At 37.3% G+C, this 22,639-nt stretch overlaps 2 protein-coding genes across 4 annotated transcripts in view; one reads left to right on the top strand and one right to left on the bottom strand.

Annotated features, from left to right (window-relative positions):
- Window positions 1-11,582: 11,582 nt before the first annotated feature.
- Window positions 11,583-13,124, top strand: sp5l (Sp5 transcription factor-like; the record flags this gene model as incomplete). Its single annotated transcript, XM_081385933.1, has 2 exons — window positions 11,583-11,636; window positions 12,090-13,124. 2 exons carry the CDS (start codon window positions 11,583-11,585, stop codon window positions 13,122-13,124), a joined length of 1,089 nt encoding a protein of 362 aa, XP_081242059.1.
- A 2,110-nt stretch (window positions 13,125-15,234) lies between these two features.
- arhgef25a (Rho guanine nucleotide exchange factor (GEF) 25a) overlaps window positions 15,235-22,639 on the bottom strand; it is a 75,733-nt gene continuing 68,328 nt past the window's right edge. For 2 of the 3 annotated variants that reach the window (XM_081387633.1, XM_081387635.1), the window contains exons 14-17: window positions 22,383-22,563; window positions 21,827-22,044; window positions 19,604-19,771; window positions 15,236-17,186 (exon numbers count right to left, since the gene is read on the bottom strand). In XM_081387633.1, coding sequence (XP_081243759.1) covers window positions 17,067-17,186; window positions 19,604-19,771; window positions 21,827-22,044; window positions 22,383-22,563 — 687 coding nt within the window. In that variant the 3' untranslated portion in view covers window positions 15,236-17,066. Of the gene's footprint in view, window positions 17,187-19,603; window positions 19,772-21,826; window positions 22,045-22,382; window positions 22,564-22,639 lie in introns of all 3 variants that reach the window. The other variant, XM_081387634.1, reaches the window with a different exon arrangement.

Below are 22,639 nucleotides of genomic sequence, written 5' to 3'. Positions count from 1 at the left end.
TCTTTTATAATCTTTATAAATCTTTATAAATCAAAATTTTATGGAATCAAGTAATATTTATGCAATTACTATAATTCATTTGTTTCCATTTTTACAATACAATAAATTATTGAATCCATACAATTTATTTCAATTTCAATTTTTATTATTATTATTATTATTATTCAATTAACCCCTTCCTTGCTGTGTGCTTTTTTCATCATTGTGGCTGATTTGTAGATTGTACCCCCAAACAATTCTCTATAATGGTTTTTATATTTATTTTCTTCTAATTCATTTCTATGGTGATCATTTTTTGTGGGACCATTTTAACTTTTTTTGTGTGTACACATAAGTGGCACAAAAGTAAAAAAAAAAAATAATAATCACACTTAAAATGTTTTGGTCAAAAGTGCCCAAAGGGTTATTATATTATATTATATTGTATTGTATTATATAATGTCTAGTTTATAGACATTAAACTAGATGTCTAGATATCTATGTGTAGTTATTTTGTACTTATATATCACACACAATTTGTCCTGTTAGGGGCCTGTGCAGAAGATTCTGCATTTCCACCTTTGTCAAAACCTGTTGGCAGCTAACTTGAGTTGTCAAGGCTCATTACTCACAAGCTGACATATCCAGAGGACACATTTACTGAGCATATTCCACAAGCCTTTAAACAGCTATCCCGGTACAGTAAGCCGGCACTTCATAAATAATTATCAATGTTTACTGATATTGCATCAGATTGTTGACACAGACCGTGTGTTTCTCTCTGTTCGCACCTAAATAACGGTACCGTGCAGAAAAGGTGTCAAGTCTCCAGGGAGGGTCTGCCAGGGTCTGCCCCCCCCCCCCCCCCATCACCACCGACTGCCTGATCATGCTCCTGACATGAGTGAGGTTTGGATCCTCAGCACAGGTGTTGCAGCAGCGTTGGCACAGAATTCCCATGCCCGTGCACACAGCCCAGTGTTAACCACTATCTGCTGGCTCTTCCCAGCGGACCTGTGCTTCCATTGAGGGATATTACAAGCGGCAGGCGCTCTCCTCTGATCTGCATGCGCTCGGCACTCTCTCAGTCCTGGGTGAATAGTGCTTGACTTGTTCAATTTGTTTAGAAGCCTCATTCAGCGCTTTGAAGCCACGCATCTTAGCATAAATCATAACCTGTCTAGTTGCTCACAAGTGCTTTGAAATGCAGCATCTGCTTTGAGTCCCTGCTTTACAATTAGTTAGGCAACATCAATAGATTGACTAAATATCATGTTTCTTCATAATGAAGTGTTTGGGGTATAGCCTACGAATGAGGGTAACTTATTTATTTATTATTTCGACTTACCTGGATTTAGTGGACAGTTGGAGTTCGTCATTCATATACGCAACAATCAAAGTGGGTTATGGCGGATAACCTACTTAGAGAGTATTATGGTTGTGGGGCATCGAGCATGTTGTTTACTCTTTCATCACTCCATTCCTGTTATCTGTTTGTTCATTTGTTTTGCAAACTAGAGCCGTCTGTTCTGTTGTGGGGAAAGAGGAAGGAAAGATCTTAGAAGACAAGGAGAAAAACTGCCTCTGACGTGCCTGATTGTCGTCAGCCGGTGAAGTGAACTCAATAGACGTAACGTACAGTAGACCGAGACGTCTTGAAAGGACTTTCTCACAAATGCGTAGTGTAGCATCCCAATGGTGACTCAGAAGTTTTTCATTTCTTAGTTTGTTATATTTCAAACTCATCAAATTCATTTTATTAAATTAACCAGAGCTCATGGCAAAAATATCACTGAAAGTGATATTTAATTAATCAATCTATCTATCGTTCTGTCAATCATCCATCCATCCATCATGCTTTTACTTTCCTTCACAATTTCATTTATTTTTTTATGAAAACATTTATTATTGACATTATGTCCATTACTTTTCTATTGGATGTTGTTTTCATTTTAGATTAACTGCCATACTTAATGTATTTAATTGATTCACTTGAATAATCTGATGTCATTATACAGTATTATATGGTTAGAAAGTCAAATTAAAGGTTTAAAAAAATACCTCTGAAAATCGACTAATGAAAAATGGTTTACCTAAATACAAATTAAATTCAGTCAGATTTTTTTTTTATTATTATGGAAAAAAATAAATTTTCAAAAATAATGGAATATAATTTAAAACAAATATATATATATATATATATATATATATATTTTTTTTTTTTTTCTTGACATGTTTAGCTCTAAAATATTTAATCCGCTAGAAATTCTTTGCAAGGGCATATTAAAAATGCTGTTTTAAAATCACAATAGATTGGAAATTGTACAAAAAATGTGGGAACCATGTACTGCATATGAAAATGGCCGTTCTTTCTTAAGTTAGCATTATAAATTTGTATCAGGAATGAATTTATCATTGATCCATCACAGTCGGTTTGGTCTTATAATGTCTGCACACTCAATTAAGCTATAGATCAAAGAAAAGTTGAACCACTGTTCTTCTCCATCATAATGTGCACCCCTTCAACCTGCAACATTAGAAATTCTTTTTGCATTGAGAAGAGATGGGGAAAAAAACAGAAGAAGAAAAAAAAAATACTTAAGTTTCTCATTTTCAAAAGGCAGGTATTTGATCAGTAGTCATAAATTAAAGTTACGGGGGTGCAAATTACGGCATGAGGATTAGATAAAAGCAGCTCTCTGTCAAAAGGTGGCATCTTCAAAGCGCCCCTGGTTAAGCAGCACACAACAGCACGCCGCCGTTGCCTGGCATGGCTCGCTGCCGGATGACATCTCTCCGTGCATTACGGGGGCTGCGCTAACCGTGGGGGCCAAACAGCTGCTGATGGAGGTGTGCAAACACAAATAAATCTACATCTGTGAGCAGAGCTGCTGCTTGTGTCAGGGGCTCTGCCACTGGCTCATCACTAATGCATTGGATAAGTAGGCCGCATATGGCCCGGGATACAGGGTGGAGGAAGGGCACAGAGGGGTCTAAGTAAGGAGACCCTTAATCTTACATAGTTATTTTCATACAGTTACACTAAAGGGATAGTCCACCCAAAAATTTGAAATATTCTGCCAAAAAGTTTCAGGTCACATTAACTTCCATTGTATTTTTCAGCCATATACACACTCAGAAAAAAATGGTACAAAAGCTGTCACTGGGATGGTACCCTTTAAAAAGGTTCTAATTTTTTCTATTTAAGGTACTTATATGTACCAATATATACCTTTGAGGTATACTAATATGTATACTTTGAAAGGGTACCACCCCAGTAACAGCTTTTGTACTTTTTTTTTCTGAGTGTACAACAAAGCCAATGGGGACTAAAACGTACCGAATCCAAAATTGTTTGGTTACCAACATTCTTCAAAATATGCAAAAAACATTTTTCTGTACTCGTTCCACAGAAAAAAAGATGGTCATAGGGGTTTGGAATGACATGAGGCTGAGTAAATGATGACAGAATAAAAAAAAATAGTGAACTATCCCTTTAATAGTGAAACGTATACTGTCAGGCTCCAATCAGGATTGTGTGAGCGTGTCCTGGTAAATGTGCCCACAAAGATGGCAATATCTGAAATCCTTGAAAACAATCAAAACGTTTTTTGGTCCCCATGACGAAAACAGATTAAAATGTAAAAATGCTGAAAGTTTTCTGTGATGTATAGGTTTAGGGGTAGGGTTAGTGTAAGGGGACACAATATAGAGTTTGTACAGTATAAAAATCATTGTCTATAGAACGTCCCCATAAAATGTGAAAACACAACGTGTGTGTGTGTGTTTCATTGAAAAATAATAAAAGAGCATATGCACTGGGAATAACATGAGGGTGATGATATAAAGACAAAACTTTCATTTTGGGTGAATTATTCCATTACTACTCATAGGGCATGCTAGATATGCTGAATTAATTCTGTTAGGATACTATATACTAAGCATGTTAATATAATGCATTTTAAGCACTTTTAAGTAGCTTGCACATACGGTCATATTGGTGGGCCTGTAGAAGCACCTGCATCCTTTAAAAGAAACACATTCTTCACTTAAAATGCTGAGATCATCAGTCACTGTTGTCCCTTCCATGTGAATGTCATCACTGTCAGAAGCAGACGTCATATCCATTTCAACAGCTTTTCTTGGAATGCAAGAACAAAATGATCTGCATGGCTCAAGCTCAGAATGTAGAACCATTCTAACCAAACATAATGTTTTGCACCTGGAGTTTTAAAATTGGTGTTGATTGGTGGCTAAACATAGGGTTTTTTCCCCTAATAAAGGATAAGATAAGAATAATAATAATATTTTTTTCTCCTAATAAATTAAAGATATTTCTCAGTCCAACTAAATATAAGCTATTTCTTTGGCTGGAATATAATGTATTGCTAAGATAACATTCTACCAGCATTCTAATAGTTTATTAGTGATTTCCACAGAGCAAAGCTTTCTACCATGTAGGTACAAGAATCATACGTGTAATTAGAACATAGCCGTCAAAGCTTGACAAACTCTTCACATGTCTCACTGTAATTCTGAGCTTCTAAGGAAATTGGCTGGGGTCCATGTGCTGCACAATACCCACATTAACTCGACATTGTCAGGTGTTCTGACTATTTATTTTCTTCTGTTTTCAGTGTGTGTTTGCATGTTATGAGCCGTATTTGATTGATAATACGCCTGTTCTTTCCTTTTGTTTTCAGCCGGGCTTGTATATTATTCATATTATGTTGCCTTAGACTGACAGCTATGTTGGGGAATTAGTCTTTAGTCTTTAAGGGTTTTAAATAACATGATCCATAAATAAACAATGTCCCCCTCGCTCTGTAAATTAGTAATCATTCATTTTAAATTTCAGGTATGGTACACGCACACACCAACATCTGCTGTGTTTGAGTTCAGTGCATTTTAATAAGTGTCTGAGTAAAGTAATAAAAGTATGATAGAAGTCTAAAATCCACATTGAAAAAAAAAATATTTAGGATCAAAAAGCTATAAATAAACAAACAGAAAGAGAAATATACACACTAAGACATTCTGAAATACAAGTAAATTTATCACGCAAGTGGAGGCATTTTCTATTGTGATATATTTTAAAATGTATTCCTGAGATAGCAAAGCTGAATTTTCAGCATCGTTCCTCCGGTCTCCGGCTTCAGAAATCATTCTAATATCCTGCTTAAGAAACATTTCTTATTATTATTCATGTTGAAAACAGTTGTGCTGCTTAATATTTTTGTGGAAACCATCAGGATTCATTTATGTGAGATCAACTATTTTGTAACACTGTAAATCAAGCTTGATCAATTTAATGCATCCTTCCTGAATAAAAGTATTAATTTCTTTCAGAACAAATCGGACTGACCCCAGACTTTTGAACGGTAGTGTATATCAAATAGTCTGTCTTCCAATGAAAGTGCTTGAGGTTGAATGTCTGGTCTTCAAACAGGATGTCTTTTCAATATGTGAGAGTTCAAAGTGCTGAAGTAGTCTTCAAAGCTCGAAGACTGAGCAAATTTCTTTCAGATGGCAACTTTCAGAGCGTGTCACGTGACTCTGTGGGTCCAAGACCTGAATCGGTCTGGTTTCCCATCCATTGTTGCTCTGGGATTAAGCAGTCAGTGTGTATTTAAATGACAGACGAAGCAGATCGGGGCTGAGGAAGGGAGTTGTTCCTTGCTGTAAAGTCTTCACTCTCGTTTTATATACAGTTCCAGTACCCCCTCCATTTCACTCTTTCCTTTCGTCTCAGGGAGTGCAGGCGCATGTCAAGCGATTGTTGAATTGAAATATTGATGTAGAATATCAAAGCATGGGGTATAGCTCCTGTGTTTCCTGAACTAACCGAAAACTGCTTTGATCACAGGCTCCTGTGATCTGACTTCTGAAGTTGTTAAGAGTACTGAAAAACAAAATGCAAACAAACTTCAAGTGCCCCTAGCAATGATAAAAGTTTCTCTGACAAGTAGATTTTTGCCTTTTTTTGAATTTTCACACACCAATGACGGAATTCCATCTCGCATAAATGCAAATGGACAATTGCTGAAAAGATTTCATACACATAGATTTTATGACAATTTCTTTCATTCGCAGTGGCTTATGTGAATTTCATACTGTATAAAAACTTTTAACTTCTCTCAATCTCTCATTTTTAAGTACATTAAGCTATACTTTAAAATGTAAAGACAAATTAAAATCAGAACCCTTATTTAAGTTCCTTGACTACAAATAGAGGACAGGATAGAGATTCTGTCAGGAACCTCCAATGCCTCAAGAATCCTTTTAATTGTTATTGTGCATTACAGTAAAAAATGCTTCTTTGAGCCCTTAATGAGAGCTTATGGTAAATGAATCAAATATTTGTGCAAATTCATCAACATTAGTAAGCCGGGCCTAAAGCTCAGCATCCTGAACTATCAACATTCCTTGACTCTGTCGTGGTCATTATGAACAGCGCTGTTCCTGATTGCATTGATTAGTGTTTTAGCTGGGAAGATGCGGGGGGGCAGCAGGTTTTTACATGCACTCTGTCTCATCCATTATACCACATTTGTCAAGTTGGGGGTTTTCAGTCATTTAGTCCATGTGGGGCTGTAAACTGGCTTTTGGAGATGGCCAACAGTACAAAAGCTTGCGGCTGGCTGTTTGGAGTGCAGATGGTCAAGACAGCTGGGACAATTTAGTGATCTGAGACTCTTAAACTGCCCTCCAGACATGCTAAAAAACAGCTTGACAACATGCCGGCCATTGTTTGGGTCATTTTATGAGGACATTGATCTTTGAATGAATGGATTTTGCATTTCTGATGGAGAAAAGTAAGACTCTTGCTGTCTGGATCAATAGTAAATTTGTAAAATTAGATTGTAGAATTAAAATGAAATCTAAATCTAAGACCGAAGAGTTCAGATGCAAAAGCCTCTAAGTGCCATCTAAAATTTTCTTCTAGAATGAGTATTTTTATCAAGCTTATATGTTTATGTTCACTTATTCCACTTTAATGGCAATGAAAATTACCTATTAAGTGTCATTAAAGTGAAATTACTGAACTTAAATATATGAGCTTGATAAAAATACTCATTTTAGAAGAAAATTTCAGATGGCACTTAAAGGCTTTTGCATCTGAAGTCTTCATATATTTTCTATGGTAAATTAGGATTAGAATTAGAATGTAAAATTATTTTTAAACTGACATTTAAAAAGGACAAAATGAATCTTGCTAATTTATTACCATTTACAACCACTATTTAGAATAATATTAAAAAATACAAATATTATAAATGTTGTGGGGCGAAAATATTAGCTATTAAATAGTTATAAAACTGATATAAACATTATATCACTATATTCACTCCATTTTGTCCACATCAAGTGAGATTTTTTTATGCACAAGGAGTCTGACAACAGCCAGTACGATCAGATCTCACCATCATTGAGTCAATATTTGGTAACACCACCCTTTGTGTTTAAAACAGCTTTTGTCCTAGATACACTTCCACATAGGCTAGGTTTCTTCAAGCATCTTGGAGACGTTGCAGTTCTTCTGGATTTAGTCTGTCTGTTTTAGTCTGTTTCTTCATGTAATCACAGATGGACTCGATGATGGTGAGATCAGATCTCTGTGTGGATCATAACGGCTGTTGTCAGACTCCTTGCGTATACAAAAATCTCATTGGATTATTACAATTAATGGCAAAGGAATGTTTGGAGATGTAAACTGGTATTTCCTATTGACACACTAAGATAAACTGGCTTAAAACCTTTTTTTTTGTGTGAAAAAACTAGCTTGTCTAAGACTATATGTATATATATATGTATGTATATATATATATATATATATATATATATATATATATATTTAAATATTTAAATATATATATATATATATATATATATATATATATATATATATATATATATATATATATTTTTTTATATATATATATAATGTGTGTGTGTGTGTGTTTGTGACATACAGGGAAAATATTTTGAATTAATATGAATTTTAAAAATGGACAAAGTGGGATATAATACTTGCGAATTTACTAGCGTTATTTAAAACAATATTCTTATGTATATATGTATATTATCTACAATATATGTATGATATGTATATATATACAGTGCTATGCATAAGTTTAGACTCCCATACTAAAGTTGACTAAAAAGAGGAATAAAAAAAATCATCTTTTGGAAACTGAACTTAATGCCTTAATTTAAAAAAATTGGCCTTTGGAATTAAAATAGCCCCACATCATCACATAGCCTTCACCATACCTAGAGATTGGCATGGTTTTATTTCAGTTAGCATAATAGCTGGTTTGATTTGCATTGAGAGATGATCTTATGGAAAGTACTCCATGCCAATCTCTAGGTATGGTGAAGGCTATGTGATGATGTGGGGCTATTTTAATTCCAAAGGCCAAGGGAACTTTATCAGGATGCATAGTATCCTGGATCCATGAAGTAACTGGCCTTTAAAAATAAAAATCTGCCTGGCTCTATGGGAATTTAACATAGGGGTGTCCAAACTTATGCACCCTGTATTTTAAGGAAGAACATTTATTTATTTATGATACATTATTCATTCACAAAGAAAATTGGTGTCCTTAAAGGTTGGATTTTGTTCAATTTCCAAAAGATGATTTTTTATTCCTCTTTTTAGTCAACTTTAGCATGGGTGTCTAAACTTATGCATAACACTGTATATATATATATATATATATATATATATATATATATATATATATATATATATATATATATATATATATATGTTACAATATTCAGAATATTATACAAATAATAAATAACATATAAATTCATTAAGTAATCTTAGATTAAGTTTGTTATAAATAACAAAAGTAGTAAATTAGCAAGGTATATAAATCTCATGCACATCCCATTTTGTCCTTTTTAAAAATTCAATTAAAACCATAATTTAAAATCATTTCATTTCAGTTCAAACTATATAAATGTAGGAGCCCAAATGAATGCCTGAAAGGCTGCAGTAAAGCAACTGTGCACAGGCCACCTAACAGCAGCCGAAACCTCTGTTAAAGGCAGTTCTCCTGATTGCCTGCCATCTCTAAAGCTGCCTAATGAAGGCTGGGATCTGTGCTTGCTTTGGAAATGAGTTTTCCCTTGAAAACGGCATAAGCCGTATCCAGGTCTATTTAAATGAGGTAACATGGGGAAGGTAAGCACAACCACTGGAGCATTGTTTGCACAGTTCAAAGTGAGGAGAGCGTACTTTGCACTTCAAAGACACTCATCTGGGAGGCAGTGAGAGGAGTGGGGGTGGGTGGGGGGAAGGAGGGGGGGATTTAGGGGACAGGAAATAAGAATCTGGGTAATTAACAACTTCTGCTCCATAATAAAGCAAGCAAAAGGAGACGGAAGCAGCCTCCCCTACGTAAAGCGACCAAATATTTGATGTGTTATACCTCCGTCCTCTACGTGTTTCCCCTTTTTTTGACTGTTACTTTGTTTTATTAGTATTACACCCCTTAATTGCCCCCCATACAGTACAGAGATGTGCTGCTGCTTATTATGTTATGTTTAAAATGCAGTCTCTAATGTGATTTTTACACAGAGCAATAATTTTGCAGGCTAAATTTGGAGAGAGAATGTTGTTGGTTTGTTTATACATGTTATATATTTATTAATTTGTTATTTTAATGAACTCAATCAGCAGTCAGTCAAATTATTTATATATATATATATATATAATTTCTCATTGAATAACAAATAGATTGTCATCTCTTCACCTCTCTTTCAATGTGTGAATGAAACCAATTACTCAGTATATAAACAGTTATTAATAGGCTAGTTTATTTTAAAATAGCCTACATCTTAGACATACATTTAAAAAGCCACATACGAAAATAAAAATGTTAAAAACTCAATTGGACTCATTACAATTCGACGCATGTATAAGTTTAGCACGTTTCCTACGTGTCATCTCATTTCTCCATCGCTGTGGTGTGTTTTAGCAGACTAAAGCAATGCATCTGCTGGGACAAAGGTCGATTGTTATGCGACTAGAGGTGAGAGGCAACACAAAGCAGCAAGGATTTTCTATGTATTAAGATGTTAAATGGCTTTCCGACTTCAATGTAAATTCTCTTAGAGAAAGACTCAAAGTGTTAGATGAACTTTGGATGCTCTGCATTTAATCCCTTTAAATGTGATGACGCCCTTAACTTGAACCCGGAGTGTGAAAATGTCACGCAGGGCTCTTTATTTATAATATCACTTAAGAGTGCGAGCTAGTGCGCATGGACATTTATTTCACTTGTCTTGGTTGAAACTTTTACAATTTGGTTTCTGATTACCTGGTGTAGATTCTTTATTCTCTTTTATTAACGGGACAAGAGTAATAGCCCAATTCGATCGTCTTCAAACTTAATTTGGCGTCTTAATACGCCATTTTCCCAGAATGATCAGTTGACAGTTGAACAGCTCCTATCAATAGACAGATTAACAGTTAGTGGTGCTCATAAGAACGAAAGATCAAATACAGCTGAACTAATCTGCATAAAATAGGCTACTTTCAAAAGTTTTAAACCCCTAAAAACCTTTTAGCATTATGTGCAAAATTATGCCATTATATTAGGCTAATTCCCAGTAAATTGTTCGAAAAATGTCACATTTTCATAATATGTATCATATAATTTATTTTCATTTTTAAATGCACATCAACTGTACTTTGCAGTCAGCTAAAATAGAATATTTAAGTTTTAACTGACGCCTCAATAAAAAAAAAAATCTTTTGTGGCTCGTTTCACTTGATGGAAAAAAAAATCAGGTTGAAACCCTTAAAATCGAGTAGAAATGAATGTGACAAGTTAAATAAATGGAAAATTGTGATGGCATTATTAAGTTGTTTTAATGATTGTAACAGGAAAGTGGGTTCGTTTCGTTCTTAATTTATGACAAAAGAACAAGTGTTAAACTTGTAAATATCAGTTACATGCAAAACAAACTTTTTCATTTTAGACTCTTCTCACCAACAACCGGTAAAAGAAAGGAGCTCTCTCAGGTTAACATTTGGCTAAATTAAATTAGAATAAAATGAAGGTTATAATACACACCCCTCTTCCTAATCTCCCAAAGATTGCCCTCCCCAATATTCCCCCACCGCATCTCTCCTCCATTCACTGGCCCTCCTGATACATACTTAAGAGACCCCGTCGAGAGGATCTTTTCCCTATAAAGAGAAGATGCGATCCGAGCGCCTTTGAAATGATCCTCCGGACTTATTGCGACAGGCCCTTCAGTCGCACTTCAAAAGGACGAGTCTTGGTTTGAAAGCCGCTGCTTTTTAAAAAGGGACCCAGAAACCCAGCAGCAAGAGCGCGGAGTGGCCAACGACTCTTACAGCCGATAAAGGACAGGAGTAGCAAGAGAGAATCGAGGGATTATTGATGAGCACTATATCTAAACTGATGCACCGGTAACCTGACTGTGTAGCGGGGTCAATCCGAGCAGGATCTTTGCGCGCCTCCTCGCCCTCGTACCCGCGCACTCTGACTTTGGCTCGGTTACGCACTGCGCGCCGCGCTTTTACGCAGGTGTGGATATTTTGAAGATCCAGTGCACACATGGCTGCGTTAACCTTATCCAGAGCGGACAATTTCCTGCACAATTTCTTACAGGTACTGCACTTTCATTTGTTTTATCGTGCATTTTTCGAGTACACAGAGAGACTTTGGCACAATCTCCAACTTAGAATTTTGTTTCCTGCATAACTTTATTTTTGGTTCATTTCTTTCTTTCTTTCTTTCTTTCTTTCTTTCTTTCTTTCTTTCTTTCTTTCTTTCTTTCTTTCTTTCTTTCTTTCTTCTGTAAAAATGTATTAACATAAGTTTAATTGCAGCCTTATTTTCAGTTTTTATATTTTTTATATTATACAATTATTATTATATTATAATAATATTATAATAATATAAGATTATTATAATTTCTTTTAAAATTCATAAAAATTTTAAAACAACAATAAAAAATAAGGCAGCAATTAAACCTATTTTGTTATATTATTTGTTCATTGATTCTGTATATGCAAGTATGAAGGTTGATTTAGTCACAATTATTTGTTTTCTCCCCTCTAGGATCGTACTCCCAGCTCCTCTCCAGAGAGCGGTCCTAACACCCTTTCTTTTTTGGCCACCACATGCAGTCAGGCTTGGCAGGAGGGGTCACAGCTCCCTTACGAGGGTCCAGTGGGCTCCGCTTCCAGCATGTTTCAGCTCTGGAGCAATGACGTGGCCCCTAACTCCAGCTTGAGCGCTCACCAGATGACCTTTACCATGCCCAAAATGCAGTTCCCCGGCCACATGCAGCCCACCCTGGGCTCGCACGCCCATCATCACCATCATCACCACCATCACCACCACGAGCTGCCCCTCACACCTCCGGCCGAGCCCCCTTCCGCCTACTCGTTCGAGCTGTCTCCGGTAAAGATGCTCTCCTCCCAGACGCAGGGGAACGCGGCGTACTACGCGCAGCACAACGCTGTGGGTCAAAACTTTCCCAGCTTCCTTCAGAACGCTTCAGGAAGACCTCACCTGCCCGGGGGGCACGTCGAGGACGGCCAGCAGTGGTGGAGTCTCCCTCAGAGTAGCAGCGCACCCTCCAGTCACCCCTTCTCTTTGGGACGGCAGCTGGTTTTGGGCCACCAGCCTCAAATTGCTGCACTTCTGCAGGGCACCTCAAAGGGTCTGTTGAGCTCCACTCGTCGCTGTCGCAGGTGCAAATGCCCCAACTGCCAGTCCTCGGGAAACGGAGGTGCTGCTCTAGAGTTCGGGAAGAAAAGACTGCACATTTGTCACATTCCAGATTGTGGCAAGGTTTACAAAAAAACCTCTCACCTGAAGGCGCACCTGCGCTGGCACGCCGGCGAGCGTCCCTTCATCTGCAACTGGCTCTTCTGCGGGAAGAGCTTCACACGTTCAGATGAGCTGCAGAGGCATCTCCGCACGCACACCGGGGAGAAGCGTTTTGGCTGTCAGCAGTGTGGGAAAAGGTTTATGCGGAGCGATCATCTCTCCAAGCATGTGAAGACCCATCAGAGCAGGAAGAGCCGGTCCGGTCAGCCCGCTCACAGTGGGACTGATGCACTGCTAAGCAACATCAAGAGAGAGTAAAGAAGGCAAAATGCAAAAGAACTCAATATAGTCCCCGGAATGAGACCAGGGACCTTACAAGGACATTTGCGTCATCTGAAGGTTTTTAACAGATATTCCAAAAAGCAACAGGGACATGGGCCTGTTTCCATTGTACTTTATTTGAAAACACTGGAGCGAACGCACACGATGCTGCACCGAAACCAACCTTTGAGATTTTAAAGAGACTTATGGGCACAGCAGAAGTTCTCTCGTTGTGATATATCTAATAAAAGTGACTTTTTTATGGCTCTGTCTGGATGCAAAGACTTCTCATGACCAAACTTTGCCCTTGCACATTTATTTAAAGATTTTAATTCAAAAGCTACAGGAAACTCTTTGAACAGCACAATGACAAGTATTTGTTACTTGGTGAAATTGTCATTTGTTTACATTTTGTTGTTGCTTTATTGGTATTTTGTTTTAGGGGGAATTGATGCCTTATGTTGAAATCATAAATTCCGGTTGCAAAATTTGCCAACACTATTCCCTGACAGATCACCTGAAGTCTTGTTTTCTTGCAGAGAATGGCACTGCTATAAATATGTCGAAATCTTAATTCAAAACATGAACCGTATGTATATAATGTTTATACAGTGCACAGTTCTATGAAGACCAGCATGTGAAATATTAATAAACATGAATAACTCTGCAAATCAAAATCTTGTGCTTTGTGTTTTGTTCATTCCTCCATAGCAAAAATTCAATTTAATACCTGGTCAAGCACCCTTAGTTCGTTTTAACAGATGTGTGAAGTTCAGCAAATGGCTAATGTTAAATCTAAACCTCAGTGTCGAACCTCAGCGTTTTGCATTTATTCAAATGTTAATGTAATAGCATTCAGGATGCTAATTTAAGATGGCCATTGTTTCTAAGGTGTCGAGGAAGCACTTAAAGGAAAGACAAATGATTGGATGAGTCTTCAGACATTTTACAGTTGTCAATAAATAGTCAGGCCATTCATGGGAACAGTGGTCTGACCTTCTCCCATCAAGTTCACAGTCATGTTGTCTCGTAATTGCCTGTGTAAATAACAGACAACAGTTACGCTCCACTGGAGCTCAATGTGAATGGACCCCCAGCTGTTTATATCCCACTGGCCGCGACAGAAGTCACTTTGATTTGGCACCTTTGTGATAGTGAATGCTTAAAACCCCTCTCCCCCATCTGTGTGTGCAAATGAACCCTTTACTGCTCAAGAATGCCCAGAATGTGACTTAAAACAGAGACAAATTAACCAGATGTCTGCATGTGTTGACTAGATTACCTAGCCAGATCTCAGAAAGCTCACTGATTTGGAGGATTTTTTTTCTTCATCAGTATATGATTTTGGTCATTATTTTGTTTTTACATTTAAAAAAAAAAAAAAAAAAAAAAGTTAAACCAAAGCATTCATGACTGTGAAGGTTTTCATCTATTCAGGCCATCATAAAGTGTCTGATGGAGTTTAATCATAAACATTCTGGTTAAACTCTACTAGAACCTGCATACCGGGGCAAGTTGTCACGGTAACCAAAAGGTTTTGAGTCAAGAAGTCCAAATACACTAATGTTTGTTTTCTCAGTGATTTTGTATGTTAGTTTTGAACACCTATAGATCAAAAATAGTCTAAAAATCAAATAATTCCTGTGAATTATATTTTTGTAATATGTCTTGTACAAACTAATTTCCACACTAATAAAGGATATCATTAAGATTATGGCTGAAAGGTTTAACTGTTTTCAGGGCAAGAATATTTTTTATAATATCAGGGCAATTTGTCACATTTAATTCATGTTTTAATACACAATTTTATAAAATGTATTATTACAATGTTTAGTTGTTATATTGGAAAATGTTGCTGAATAATAGGCCAGTAATAGACTGTTTAATGGCAGGTTTCATTGTTTCATTCAACATGCCCCCTCAATAGTGTTTAGTAAACTATCTTGGGTCTTTTTGCAGTTTTTTTGTGTATACAGAAACAGAAATGATCCTACTTTGAGAAATATTTACATGTGACAACTAGCCCCGATCTCCCCTATATCAGAAACACACATCCTAAACATCATCACACAGCAAACTACAGAGAAAACAGCCAAGAGAGAAACATTGTGTGTTCTAAAACACCCTTGCGTTCCAAAAGGAACCAGTTTAATTTGATATAATACAATGGTTTTGTCACATAGACATGGATCATGTCCAATTCTTTCTCTACATCATTTCCTTCATCATTTAGAGGTGTTCTTCAAAATAGCATGCAACAATGTAAGATTCAAACCCACATTTGTGGAAAGGCAGTACAGGAAAGCTTTCAGTTTATACAGGGATATGTCAAATTATTTGATTTCTGCTGATTTGAATATTACGTCAAGGCAAGAGAAGGTTGTTACAATCATTTTAAGGATATTTAAGCGAATGCATCTGAAACATGCCAACAGTAAAGCATATGAGCTTTGGTGCTTTGAATTTGAAGTTTTAAATTGATCTGTGGAAAAGAAAAAGAAAAGAAGACTGATTGGTTGTGTATACAGAGTTGAAGTCCTCTGGCTCCCTCTCTTGGAAAGAATGTGCAATGAGCTAAATGGAGCGAAAGTGCTTTTTGATCATGCTTCAACATCAAATACCAAACACATTCCATCCCTTCTTTGGCGAGGCATCTAACATTTTATGACAAACCGTACGTTTCAGACTCGATTAACAATGTCAATACTATTTTTACTTATGATTTAGTTAGTCATTAAAAATAGAAATAAAACAACACAACAAAACAAAACACAATACATTTGTTTTAAACTTTGGAGAAAAAAAAAAAAAAAGAGAGACATCTTTAGCTTTTTCCTTAGTTTTTATGAGAACATTTTCCCAAAAATTAAGCAAGTGTTTTAGATGGTCTGAAACTGAATGACATTTTCTATAAAGGGTACTGGCACCTGCATTTGGCACAAAATGATATAACATTTTACCTTTGGCCTTCATTAAGTTAATAACAACAACAACAATAATAATTATTATCATCATCATCACCTAATATAATTTGGAAACCTCATTTTGTATCGAGACACCTGCAGAGTAATCCAGGCAGTGTGCGTCCAATGTGGAGGGGGCGGCAGAAGCTAAAACGGGCCATTAAACCACAGATAAAATACTATTATGCGGCATCTTCTTCTGCCATAACAACTGCTGTCCATCTTTCAGTCCTTCCCTTGAGCGAGTCCTCCTGCTCAACAAGGCAAATGCTCGTTGTATCCACCTTGTCCAACAGAGTTCATTGATCTTAGAGAATTCAAACCCCCAATCAGCGAAGAGAAAGTCAAGCGTCCGTGTCTCCATGCACAGATCATTCCGCTACATACGGTATATACAAATTTAGCTGCATTTAGAGTCTGTTTCCCCTTAGCTCCTTCATAAGAGTTTACGCAGCCCACGAGAGCATTCAATATAGGTGGATATAGAAAGACGACTTCTGTAAAGAGGCACCGATAGTGCGAAACCTTTAAAATCCAGCGTGAGCCCCTTAAGGACTCTCTTATGTTTGTAATAATACAGTATGTTCTCTGCAAAACACATCTGATGGAAAATGTTCAGCATGTTTGCAAGGATGAAGCCATCAGAATTTAGCACACAAACACACACTCAAAAACATACATACATGCACGCTAGCCCAAACGCATCCTCACACCCTCAAATAAAGGTTTACTCTGGTTCCTGCTCCAGTGACCTCCCAATATAGGAATGGTTGATTCTCCTTTGAACAAAACAATTTTAGTAAAAAGACAAAAAAAAAAACAAAAAAAAACATAAGAAATTATGTAAAACAATTTAAAAAGTCACTAGGAAATTCACGTCACAGGTTCAGGAAGAATACCACAAGATAACAGACGTGAATAAAGTCCAGACTGTGGCATGCTCTGGTGCAAACATCAGATTCAGGGTCGTTTCCATTCACAGGTCGTCCTCATCAAGCTGGGCCAAGTTACTGGAGCGCTGAAGAGTGGAGGAGGGACTAGGAACAGCCATGCGTCCCTCTCTCGATGAAGCTCTGCGTCCACCCTCTCCTGAGATCTGGACACAGCGGAGGGGGGAAAAAGGCCATTTCTGCCACTGATGGTTTATTTTTCTCAACAGCACATTATTAACATTATGATTCTATGGAAGCCTGTTTTAACCTATTGTGGAAATTTGTTTAAAATAAAATCATGTAAGATTAAAAGTCACGATCATTGGATATAAAGTTACATTTTATGAATTGCAAAACAGTCACATCGTGAGATATAAAGACGCAGTTACAAAAAATAAAGTTGCAAGGATAAAAGCTAAAATTGCGAAATATCGTCACATTGCAAGGTATAAGTCGCAATTGTGAAAAATAGTTGCAATTATGAGACATAGTGATTGAGATATGAAGTTATTATGAGAAAAAAAGGGTACGTTTACTCGACAATGATGTACTAAAAACAGAAAAGTTTTTTCTTTGTTCAAATGTCAACATTGTCAAAACGATCCCCGTTCACACAGATCCATGAAAACGTCTAAAAACGGTGTATTATTCATGCCAGGCCAGAAGATGGCGATGTCACTTTGTAAAAAAACACTATACGATGAACACGTAATACGTATGCGAATGACGTCCCCGTTTCACAAATTCGTGGTTTTGTAGTTTACACAAAGGCAATAACAGTTTCGTTTTCAAAAACTTGAACTTTGACACTTTGCGTTTTCAGGCCCCCAAAAAGCCGTTGTCGTGTAAATGAACAGCCAAAACGCATAAAAAGTTTTTAGTTGAAAACGGTGTCGTGTAAACGGCTTTTTAGAATCTAAGTCACAATTGTGAAATATAAAGTCACAATTGTAAGAAAGTTGCAATAACAAGATACAAAGTCATAATGTGAAACATAGCCATTCATTAGATCATAAATAAAGTTGCAATTGGGATATATAACATCTTAGTTACCTTTTAACTTTTTAGCGCAATTTTCCACCGGACAAAATTGCGATTGTTAACTCATGATTTCTGTTCTGTCTGTGCGCACCAATCTTGCACTTCTATCTACTCCTCAACCAGACCACCTAGAGACTTCGGGTTTTCGGCATTATGTTAAGGAAGGTCTAATCTTGGGAACGCACAAAAAAAATCCAGGAAAAGATTTACTATCTCTTAGTGTTGTGATCCCATGACGTGAGAAAATTGCGCTAAAACACTCACCGAGTTTTTATTACTTGTTTAACTCTCACAGGCTTCCATAGGATTCAAATTTTCCCCCACACAGTTCATGTGAAATCTTCATTTATGAATATATAAAGGTTTGTGATGCGTGACAGCAAAGAAATTCTCGCCTATTCCCCAAGCAGAGAATAATGAGCTGTCACGAGCCGAGCTTATGTCTAAAAATGGCTGAAGAGTTAATTACCAGGAACAGCCTAGGATATTAAGAGTAATATGTTTGTTACAGGGTTTATGACATGACTAAAATCAGCATGACTGAATTTCAGAACGAGAGCTTCAGAAATTATATAATATTGTTGAACACTCCTGTCAGACCCACAATCCTTGTTAGAAATGAGAGACAGAACAGAAACTCCGAAAAGCTTTTCACACTTATTATCAACCGCAAAGATCTTAATTATGTTCGGTGTCCCTTGGTATTGGTGATCGTTTCTCACCTCCAATATCAGAATAGAAATAACAATCAAAATCCTACTATAAGCCCATCCAGGTGAGAAACCCTTGTTTGTCCCCTTGCCATAATAAATATAGCCTGAAGAAATGAAATCATGGCAGTGATTATTTTAGATTAGATATGGTAGATGGTTATAAAATTAATCTAGCATGAAAAGTAGTTAGTATTAAGCACATAACCACATGGGAACTAAAGTCAAAACAGCGCTCAGATCCAACAGCCTGCAAGAACAATCAGGCGTTAGATAGGGATCTGGTACTTCCTTCTGTCAACCTGTCTCCTTCCTGTTTGTCAAGTGGCCTGAGTAAAGCAGATAAACAGCTATTTCACGCACAACTATTGTTGAGCTGTCATCAAAGCTCATTTTGGGCTAGACGCCGCTGCAGACGGAGACGGATGTTTAAATGGGCCGCTGTCTCAGAATAAGGAAAACCTCAGTAAAGTAGACTTCATAACTTCATAGGTTTGTTTGTAGTCTCATGAATGATCAAAGAGGTTACAAGGTAAAATGAATAATGCATATTTAAATTCTACACTATTTCTAGGTCAGTAATGAAATATGCAAATTTTTTACTAAAATTGTTTTGCTTATAATATAATTTGTAATAAAAAAAGTTGTATTAAACGATTAATCCAGAGCTTCAGACAATACCTGTCCTGCAAATAAGGCCATGTTAGAATATTGTTATTGCCTGTCCACAATATACCAGCAGAGGGAGCAGCATGGCCTCTTTTTTAAACTAACCATATTCCGAGCAAACCAAATCCAAGTGAGCCTGAGTGAGCGGGTATGCACAGTACCTGTGAGCCTTGCGTGCTAGAGGAACACAGTCCGTTGGAGACCGCCTGGCAGTTTAGGGGTGCCTGGGAGAATGGCGGCTCTTCAGAGAAGGCCAGCTGCACGTGAGTTGGAGACACCGTCTGGGAATTCAGTCTGGAGTCCACCGGACAGTGCTGGACTTGTGTTGACTGTAAACGTCAGACAGAAACAGTGGTTACAAAATCTTTTAGGTTATTTATATCCATTTACCACATATGATTGTGACCTCTCAGATGATGACAGCGGGATTAGAAAACTTAAAGGAGAACTCCGGTCAATTTTAACATTGAGCTCATTTTTTTGTACATTTGGAGTGCTGTCAATACAGAGAACAACGACAAAAATCGGTGTTGCCTACACCGAGTTATTCTATTTTTAAAATTTGCACCCTGTTGACTTCAATGGGGCAAGTACTAAACCTGCTTTTAGCCTCTTAACATCCTTGATGTGTCATTACAAGTGCACAGAAAATGTGAGTGATTCCTTCTGAGTGAACACGAGTGAATCTGACTGCAGTAGATGTGAAAGATATTAATAAAAATGATGTTATTTAAGCCAGCGCAAATACCTGTGTTTACATCCTGTTTTTCGGGTGAAGCCCAAAGTAGTCGATTGCCGAGTTCACGTGCATAGGTTTAGTTACCTATGATCACGCGCGTGAACTCGGCGATCGATTACTTTGGACTTCAACCGAAAAACAGGATGTAAACACAGGTATTTGCGCTGGCTTAAATAACATCATTTTTATTAATATCTTTCACATCTACTGCAGTCAGATTCACTCGTGTTCACTCAGAAGGAATCACTCACATTTTCTGTGCACTTGTGCAAATTTTAAAAATAGAATAACTCGGTGTAGGCAACACCGATTTTTGTCGTTGTTCTCTGTATTGACAGCACTCCAAATGTACAAAAAAATGAGCTCAATGTAAAAATTGACCGGAGTTCTCCTTTAAGAGTCTTAAGAGACAGAAATAGGCCATTACTAGAGTAATACTTATATTTGTAGTTAAATATCAATAATAAATATTATTTATAAGTTATTGTAGACATATTTATAAACAATTACAGTTGGTATTAATATTTTGAATTAGCTTTTATTTTTATATTTCCATTTTAGCATAATTTTAAGTGCTTTAGTCATTTTTATTAGTTAAAATAAACATTTCAAAATGGTTTAAATGTATTTTAGATTTTGTTTTATTTCGGTTATACATTTTTATACACCAAATTAAACCTATTTTAGTTAGTTGTCAAGGCCATCTAATATTTATATTTTAATTTGATTTCAATTAACAAAAATGTAAAAAATAAAAATAAAAATAAAGCTTTTAGTTTTAGTTGACAATAACAAACACTGTTTCTCTGTGAATACATGTGTTCTCTTTCTGCTTGAGATGAGTGTGACAAATCCCAATTCACATCTACAACGGACCAGAAGAACCATTTTGTTGGGGATTGAAAAGTATGTTTGAGTATGTAGTAAGACAAAGTCAATAGAAAACCAGCAAAAACAGTGCAAGCATGCATACTAAAAATCCACTGAAAATAGTACACTCTCAGGCATACTGTGATACGGGATGCATTACTCATCAAGCATCGCGTTAGTTCAGGAAGGCCACGTCAGCCAAGCTCGCATCAGCTGATAGCCAGCTGTTCCTGACGTGTACCAATCCAGTGTCGACATCTATCACAGCGGCCTATTTAAATTCCCATTCCTCCAGCACTTCCTCCATAGCATCGCTGCTCGCATTCTAACTCCCTCCTCCAACCCCAACTCCACCCAACATGACCTTTAATCAATTTGACTTGTTATTTTGTTTTTCCGTAAAGGTCACTACATTGCAAGCATTTTCTATCATGTATTTGTATTTCCACAACTCATGTAATTGAGAATTGTAATTATGTATGCATATGCTGGTTTTGTTCTGTACCCCAGGTGGGGTTGACTTGCTGCTCTCCCTGCTCTGTCCAGGCATAGCAGCATGGGCGGGCGTGAGGGATCGAGAAATAACCACTAGCCGGGACTTGAACTTGGGTCACTCAAAGCCAACCATGCTACATTTTTAAGAGCGCTGCCTACAAGGCCATCAGCTCTGACAGGCTACCATTTGTTCAATATAGGTCGGATTGACAGTGGAGATGACCACACAAAAACTAGGTGCGTGAGGTTTGAGCAACCTCAAACGACTGACATCTCTTACCTCTGGCTGTGAGTGGTCATCAGTGGGGACCTGGCTGGGCAGGTAGAGAGAGGGCAATGATGTGTTACAGGAGCGCAGGCAGGGAAGTTTGTGTCGGTCGATAGATGCTGAGGAGTGAGGCCTCAGACCAACCACTGCTGACAGAGGAGGCTTCATGCTACGACCCAAACTGTTGCTCTTGCTCTCCCTTCTCTGGTACTCAATGGGCGACTGCAGGGCTGAAACACACAAAACAAAACTGATAGAGTAGCCATATTTAATTTGCCAAACAATAACAAGGCTTAGAGGACATAAAATGACTTCCTAGTTCATGTTCATGTTCAGAATCAGATTTTCCTTTTTTCCACTGGAAATTCGTGAAGTTGTATTTTCAATGATTTGACATTCAACGTTTGAACTGTCGAGGACTATAATAAAGTGTAAAATGAGCACTGAGTTTAGATACCACTTAAATGTTCATCCATGAATGGTTTAAACATCAGTCTAAAACAGCTTCTGAGGTTGGGGGCTGAGCTGAAATCAGCAGGGTGTATGGTGTTCACTTTGTGAGTCTCACCATTGAGGAAATTGCGTTGGGTCTCCAGTATTTGACTCACGTCGCTGACCCAAGCCTTGCAGATGTCCAGCGACAAGGAGTGCAAGACAAATCGCACCGTGCTGCCATCAGCCCCCCGAGACGTCAGGGCAAAACGATTAGGGTCACCGTCTACACACGTCTCCACGCCCAGACAACTTATCTGAAAGAAGAAGCTATGTTAACACATGCAAACATACTGCGTAATGTGGAAACCTTATGTGATGATAACTTCCTCT

This window comes from Scardinius erythrophthalmus (genome assembly GCF_964197995.2).
Source record: "Scardinius erythrophthalmus genome assembly, chromosome: 15".
Classification (NCBI taxonomy): Eukaryota; Metazoa; Chordata; class Actinopteri; order Cypriniformes; family Leuciscidae; genus Scardinius; species Scardinius erythrophthalmus.
Note: the sequence above shows the minus strand (reverse complement) of the source record. Positions and strands in the feature narration are given on the sequence as shown.